Source organism: Momordica charantia (genome assembly GCF_013281855.1).
Source record: "Momordica charantia cultivar OHB3-1 chromosome 7 unlocalized genomic scaffold, Mcharantia_2.0 BLBB01000007.1, whole genome shotgun sequence".
NCBI classification, from domain to species: domain Eukaryota; kingdom Viridiplantae; phylum Streptophyta; class Magnoliopsida; order Cucurbitales; family Cucurbitaceae; genus Momordica; species Momordica charantia.
The window spans coordinates 8577309-8585055 of NW_028275165.1; the positions used below are offsets into that span (position 1 = coordinate 8577309).

A 7747-nucleotide genomic window follows, 5' to 3' on the forward strand; every position below is an offset into this window, starting at 1 on the left:
TCAAAGGTACACGAATAAAATGAGTATTTGCAGCCTAAATTTACAAATACTAATATGTCAAGGGAAAAATATGATCCATGTTTTCTTCCTTTCTGTGCACATTCCTAAAACCTAAATAATATCACAGCACACAAAACAGAAAACATACTCTATTAATAAGATACGAACTTTCCATGAATAAACAAGGTATATTTTAGAGCCATCGATTCAATAAATTCGTGCCTACATCCACTCAAGACCTATAAACCGAGCGTTACAATCGCAAAAGTTTACAAGAAGAAGAAATGCTAACAACAAAATTAGTTACATCCTAACAACAGTTGAGTAATTGGGTTCAAAATGTAGCATCCATGATCCAAAGTTCCTGTCTATAGAAAGTGTATAATATGAGTATAAATTGAAGCGAAATCATAAAAAAAAAGTGGCTTTCTTAGGAGGTGAGTGGGAAGAAAAAGCAAGATGCTTTGTATTTATTAATTTGGCTGAAAATGTGAATCAGATACAACAATCCAAGCAATTTCCTATACAGGCAAACCTTTTGTTTTACCCCAAACAAACAAGGGAAAAAGGAAAAAGGATCAGTTTGCAAAAATTCAAGATATTTACAGATTAATAAAATTTCCCAAGATGTTGTATTACTTACCAATAAGGATAATACTAGAGCCCCCCCCCCCCCCCCCCCCCCCCCCCCCTCATCTAAAGAAAAATCCCTCCAGCCTTGTTCCATCCAACTCCATTCTTCTGCAACAAAAAGAAAGACCAGAATGGGAAAATAGTGTGTCTATTTGATAGAATAAGAGTGAGTACAAACCGACTCGAGCGCCTCCATGAACAAGGCCGAGAAGCTGGTCAAGGCCTGGAATACCCCAGGCAACCCAGTTTGGAGGTTGTTTAGTGTCATTGCTCTTGTCACTTCTACTGCTTTGGAATGCTTTATCTTCTCTTCTTCGACTCGTCTTTGGAAGGTGATGAGCTCGATTTTCTTCTCAGCTAGAGGGTCCCGAGCATCTAAAATATGCCCGTTGTCGGGCCCAGTGTCAGGAAGTCCAATGCCAACCATGGAGTAAGAGTTGTAAAACTTCTTCTCTAAGTTCATGATGGATGCAGCTTTTTTCTCGAACTCCTTGGATGCTGATTCAGTGCGTTTTTTGACCTTCAGTTCTTCAGTTTGTTTTGCAGATATCACATGGACAACATTGATGAAGCTTTTGATTGCCTCCGAAGCAACCGTGTCAGGGACACGATCCAGAGCAAGCTTCCACTGATCACAAAATATCTCAGAAGGTTCCTTGTTGTCAGGCAAGTTGTCATTGTTGACTGGAAGAAAGGAGAGTTTGAGCCAACCATGGAGGGACCGGATAAAGTCACGGTGGAACTTAATCAAGCGACAGAAACTGGAGTGCCAAGCCGAGACGGTGGATTCAAGATCACGAGTTGCCTGGCGGTGCAATTCAGAAGTTGAGTCACCATGAGATGTTTGGTTAACAAGGCCTCGAACCTGCTGCACAATGTTGTTCTGAATGTCATGGAATTGGTGCATTGATCTCCACATGTACATAAACCTGTATCACATGATGAAGAAAATTAAGTCCAAATACAGGCCTTTGAAGTGAGAAAACATAATTAATAATAAAGAAGTGAACAATCTGACAGTAGTCTTCCTATATCAAGAGAAAACTATTCATGTGTTTTTCATTAAAAGAATACAATGAAGCTTTTATCATTTATGCAACAAAATAATGAAGACCAGAGTTCTCCAATCCTTGATACCTCCTAAACACATCTTTACAGGTTCTTAAGGTTTACTTATCATCAGAGAGTTTGTTATCTATAGCCAAAATCAGGGTTCATAATTTGAGGTGGCGGTAATTTGAGGTGGCGGCAAAGGTGATACTCAGATTCTTACAGCTCTTTGTTCTCTCTTATCTGAGAAGAAAAGGAAACCACCAACCACTCACCCCAGGGTCTTCATCGTACTACAAGCTGTAGAATGAAATCGTCACTTGGACGATGACCTTACTTGAATAGGATCTGTTCCTATAGGTTGTACTACTGTGTTCTTGAGTTCTAAAGGGAAATCGTCACTTGGAAACAATTTCACGCAATAAATTTATCAATGATATGAAAAGATCCAAGTGTTTAATTCTAGGCTAATGAATATAAATATCACCATCCCAATGGCATTCCTTGAGATAGGAGGAGGAGTCCACGTTCAGGGTACCATCTTAAGAGAAAAAAGAAAGAACTAATAATATAATGCCCCCACCCTAGGCATATTTTGATGTTGCCAACTTGCTAGAGTTTCCTAAATGTGCCTCAAGTGTAATCCTTTGGCACAATCTGAACTATCTGCTATAGATTTAGGTTTCCATACATCGCGGTCTCTGGGGTTCTCATTTCAAGCACAGCCACAGAACTAAGCTTTAAAGGCTGGCTGGAAGTAGGCCAAAAGAACAAAAAGGCCCAGTAACAGGAAGCCGGGAGGACAGAAAGATATGAAGCTTTGGACCACTGGAACTTAAGGTCTTAAAGTTTTCCTAACCAGATCTTGAACAAGGAACGAGATTTTCATTCATTAATGAAAAATCATACAATTTTCGAAGATACAAACCCCAAAAAGGAGGGGAAAAAATAGATAAAAGGTAGAATGTAAAATACAGAGCCAGTTTTCCCAACCAGATCAGTCGTCAGAAAGTTAACAGAAAAGGAAGGCTTGTATTGTAAGGGAAGAGATTGATAAGTCTTCTACAGTTGGATCTTCCATTAGCCAGTAAAGAGTAACTTGCAGCAAATGACATGGGCTATGTGAATCAAAAAACCGCTATAAGAACCCTTGAGAAAATCTAGTAAAATCACTTCTGTGAAACCAGGGTGTCAGTAATTACAGAATCTTTACTGACAAGGAAAGGAATTGGAAAACGAAAAGGCTAGATTTAACATCTACCTGTGACGTTAACTCTTTTGTAATTAGGAAAGCCCCAAGGGATTCGGTACTTAAATTTTCACTATGTCAATGGGAGAGATCGAGAATGGACAAAGATAAGAATTAATATCTCATGTACACACTCCTAAGATGAGTTCATCTATCAGTGAGATAAGGTCATATTAAGGTCCATAGCGACCAACTCATAATTCAAAAGCGAGACTCTCTAGACATTACCAGGATACTTAAAGCAGTTAGTTCTTATGCATGAATTTTTTGACTATTTTTCTCTCATTTGCAAAAGAGTCGGCTTACAAAATCCAGTCACCATAGAAGCATTGCATTCAGACATTGTTGGACAGAAATAGAATGGCATCATAAATGCGGTGATGATAAAGCAATGACCATGAACAGACACCAAACACTGTGTTATCAAAACAAGCAACCAGCGGTTCATCACAAAATAGAAAACATTGGGGACACTTAATCCCATTACACAGGTCGAAACAAATCACCATGACCCTAAAGTTAAAAGCTCTAAGGAAATATCACCGGTAAGCCAGTATGGAGATGGGGGCCACTGATATTAACAAACATTAAATAGCAATTACAAGGCATATCCGATAATAGTGCAGTTTAAAAAGCAAGTGAAACTCCTGCAGGGAATGGGTCTCTTCTAAAATGATGCAATTCGAGCCATTAGGATTTAGACCTAGTTTCTTAGCTATAAAAACCTTGAAGCTTCAAAATTATAAGACAAATCACGTCAGCTTGTGGCCTGTCTTACTTAATCACACAAGACATTTTAAGTTAGAAAGGCAAAGTTTAACATTCATCCGGGAATGTAACTGCTGGCATCAAATTAGAAATTATGGAGGGATGTGTGAGTCGCATTCTCTTGTCAATCTTATCGTCACACAGTTTTCACTTCATAATTTTGCATCAAAATAATTAGTCACAAAAAATAAGTCTGAAGAGAGGAATTACCCATGGCAAAGTTCAACAAGCTGAGGAATAAGATCTGAATCTCTTAGACCAATTATGGCAGTAGATGTTGTAGTGACAGCTTGAGATGTGACAATAATTAGCGACTGCAGTCTCGTTATAGCAGCCTTTGTCTTATCTAGTTTACTTTCATCCTCACCCTTGTACTCCTGACTCTGCAATGATGACAACTTCTTTTCATGTTCAATCTTCACACCTTCTCTGGCCTGAAATTCATTAGGATTTTATAGAACACATTAACCAATAACCACAAAAACACACCAAACATACAGTTTCCACATAATTAAAGACGCAAAAACAACCAAGTATTACAGGCCTGTAAATATGCAAGGTTGGCTTTGAATGGTTAACATAATATCTATCCCTTTCTTATCACACATTAAAAAAGAGAGAGAGATAATGAATGGTCTTGTGAACCATCATGGGTTGCCTAGTGGTCAATAAAGGCCGGTGTAAATAGCAAAAAGAATAAAGAGAATAGGTTCAAACCATGGTGGCCAACTACCTAGGATTTAATATCCTACGAGTTACCTGACAACCAATGTAGTAGAATCAAGCAGATATCCCGTGAAATTAGTCGAGGTGCTACTCATGGATATCCCAACAAAAAATAAAAGATAATGAATGGTCTCGTGGGCATATGTTAGAGTCACAAAAACCAATAAACCACACTTTTTCTATATTCATTCAATCGTTATGTTTGTTTCAAAGATATAGAAACATACTCTACAGTCCTACAGCAAACTAAACAGTGAAACACTAACACATCCCCTTATAGGTACTGACTATCTAAAAGAAACACTCTAAAATCTGATCAATGCTTAAATTAGCAGCATACAATGAAACAAAATAAAAATAAAAGAAAGTTTGGTGTCTAACAAAATGCAACTTTTTCTAAGAATATTACATCACAAACAAATTGGTGGTTGAGAATGAAAGGCAGTGTAAGACACACAGATTAAAGAGTAAAAGTTCCATAAAATATGAAAGGGAAAGGAAAAAAAAGTGCATTTAAAGCGCCAGCCGCCCACAAGGACAAGCTAGAAAAACGGTGAATTTGGCGGATCCATCTGTCAATAATACAATATTCAAGGGTATTATAGTCATTAAAATAATTGCACCGAAAGATATTTGTCACTCAGACAACACGACATCCCAAATTACGAAAATACCCACGTCCCACGGTCAAATGCTGTGGACATTATCGTGATAAGAGCAAAGACCCAGGGGCATCTACGTCATTGTGCAAACCCTACTGTGGACTCACGCTACCATATCGCAGAGACCATGCTGAGTCATATTTCTCAAAGCGCCTTTTTGCAAAAATAAAATATATATATATAATTTTTTTTTCTAATTAAATAATTGGAAAAGGAAAATGACGAAATCTAATATTTCTTACCTTGACCTCCTCGTAGAGCTTCTTCTCCCAAGCGAGAAGCCGGTCCAGTGTGGAACAGAGGCTCTTTGAACCGCCCGGTTGGTCGAGGGAACCGGTGTCGAGCCGGTACTTGACCGACAATGGCGGCTTCGAGGTCCAGGTCGAGCTCAAGGTGCTCAACACGCTGCTCGAATGGTACACCGTCTCTGCAAAAATGTTAGCAATCGAATTTCAATTCGAAGAATGGAGGGAAGATCAACTTTCGAATCAAGAATTCCGTTAAAAATGAATTAGGTTTAGTGTTTGTTTCCCGAGAAATTGCAAGAAAATCCGGGAGCTGTTTCGAATTCACAATGACAATCTCTAAATTGATGTTGAAGAAGGCGTTAAACCACTGGCATTGGATCCAGACTGCAGCAATTTTGTTCAATCCTGAACAAATTTTTCTGAGTGTTTAAAGAGATGGAAGATCAAGACAACTTTGAACTTACTTTTCAGCTGTCGGAAACTCTTGTCCAACTGCGCTTTTCCAATCTCCAGCATCTCCGAGACTGAATCTCCTGCTGCAGCCGCCTTCTCGAAGTTTTCTTTGAGGGCTTCGACAATTTCCTTCAAATCTTTGTGTCTCACAACCATTCTCAGGTCCGAGATCTCGCCCGTCCGGTAGCTTCCTGCGGAGGATCCTGCATCGTCGAACTTCTCCATCTGAGTCGCGTACTTCGCCGGTGGAGGAGGAGTCACCGGTTCCGGCGCCACCGACTCCGTCCGGATCGAGGATTCGAAATTAGAGCGAGTATCGGCCTCCGATCTCAAATCGGCATCTGTACCGTCAATCTCATCAACGTCTGATGAGCTCGTGGTGCTGTAGTGATCTCCCCAATCACTGCATTGAACCTCTTCTCTTTCAGTCTCGGTGTCGTCGAGATGGTGCTTCTGTTGATGGAATTGGTGGCCGTCGTTATCTTTCTTGTTTTTCTGGAAGAAATTGTACTCCGATTGCTCGGTTTCGTCATCGTAATCGTTGTAACGGCTGTTTGGATGAGGCTTGGGTTGAGTTTGACTTTGAGTTTGGGATCGATTCTGGAAGAATTCGGAGGTAGGTGGAGATGGAGGATAGAAACTCTCCCAGTTCCAGACGGAGGAGGCTTGGGAAGGAGTACTGGAATAAGTGGAATTTGGATAAGCAGTGGGAAAAGAAGCAGAGAAACTAGATTTCTCACTCCTCGGAGAAGAAGAGGGATCCGATTCGGAGAGAATATGAGGGAGCTTCGGCGTCTGTTTGCGGCGGCGGTGATGGCGGTGCTGAACGGAAGGCGCAGACAGGATGTGCGGGAGCTTGGAGCTCGCAATGGTGCGCGAAGGAGAGGTAGAAAACGACGGCGGCGCCGGGGGAGGGTGGAGAGAAGGAGACGGCGATGGCGACGGCGACGGCGACGGAACACTCGCCGGAACGGAATTCGTAGTGAAAACTCGTCGCAGCGGCGGCGGCGAGGGCTGTGGCTTGGGAGGGTTTTGGGCGTTGTGAAGGAAGACGGCGGGGGTTTGGTCGGAGACGGAGAGGGCCTCGCCGGCGGCGAAGGCACAGAGGGCGGAGCCGGTGAGGCGAAGAGAGCGGCAGTAGTCGGCGTGTGCGGCGGCCAAGTGGTGGCGTGAATAGACGGCCTCCTTCATGAGGCGGCGCCGATCCTTGCACCGGCGCACGGTGTCCTCGTGGTCGAGCTTGGAAGCGGCACAGCCCATTGGCGGCGGCAGCGGTGGCGGTGGCGGCCGGCGAGGAGAAGCGTGAGGGTGTGGAGAGTGGAGAGTGGGAAGTGGAGTAATTTTGATTTGTGTTACGATTCTTCTCTGGGTCTTCCAGCACCCATTTCGGGTCTCGCTTTCCCTTCACTTTTTCTGCCTTCGAGTGATATCAAATTTGGACCATTTTGTTTTCCAACTTCTCGGATGTGGTGCAAATAAATCTATATCAAAATTACACCAATACCTCTATTTTAAATCATATTATAATGTTTAACTACCTTTAAAATAATGAAAAATCTCATCAAAATTAATCGTTAGGTTTTTATTATATAATAATTTAGTTCCTATTTTTCTACCTTTTATATTTGTAATATGGTTTCATCTAAAATGGAATTGAGTTAGTTTATGAATGCAATCTCTTTAAAAAATAAAGAAATAAATTTGGTTTCTTGTTCATTTATCAATCTACGTATATAAAAAGAAGCTACGTTAGATCTTAACAACATTTTTCATAATAGAGATTAAATCGTTACAAAATCCTAAATTAAATAGACTAAATTGTTACAAACTAAAGTTTAGGAAACTAAACATCAATGACTAAATGGTTATTTCAATGAAAGTACATGGACGATGGATGTTTTTTCAACTTTTAAAATTTATGGACCTATTGACACAAAATTGAAAGTTTAAAGTTGAAA

At 40.8% G+C, this 7747-nt stretch overlaps 1 protein-coding gene across 1 annotated transcript; it reads right to left on the minus strand.

The window, feature by feature from the left end:
* Positions 1-442: 442 nt before the first annotated feature.
* Positions 443-7289, minus strand: LOC111020751 (nitrate regulatory gene2 protein). The gene is made up of 4 exons (XM_022297504.2): positions 5801-7289; positions 5331-5515; positions 3911-4134; positions 443-1562 (listed from the first exon to the last, which is right to left on the minus strand). Exons 1-4 carry the CDS (start codon positions 7047-7049, stop codon positions 782-784), a joined length of 2439 nt encoding a protein of 812 aa, XP_022153196.2. The 5' UTR covers positions 7050-7289; the 3' UTR covers positions 443-781.
* Between the last annotated feature and the right edge of the window lie 458 nt (positions 7290-7747).

Bases quoted from the DNA above. Each gene is read 5' to 3' on its own strand.
- LOC111020751 (XM_022297504.2), bottom strand. From the start codon at position 7,049: ATGGGCTGTGCCGCTTCCAAGCTCGACCACGAGGACACCGTGCGCCGG. The intron at 5,516-5,800 runs GTAAGTTCAAAG...ACATTTTTGCAG, and splicing joins GAGTTTCCGACAGCTGAAAA to AGACGGTGTACCATTCGAGC. The intron at 4,135-5,330 runs GTAAGAAATATT...AATGAATTTCAG, and splicing joins AGCTCTACGAGGAGGTCAAG to GCCAGAGAAGGTGTGAAGAT.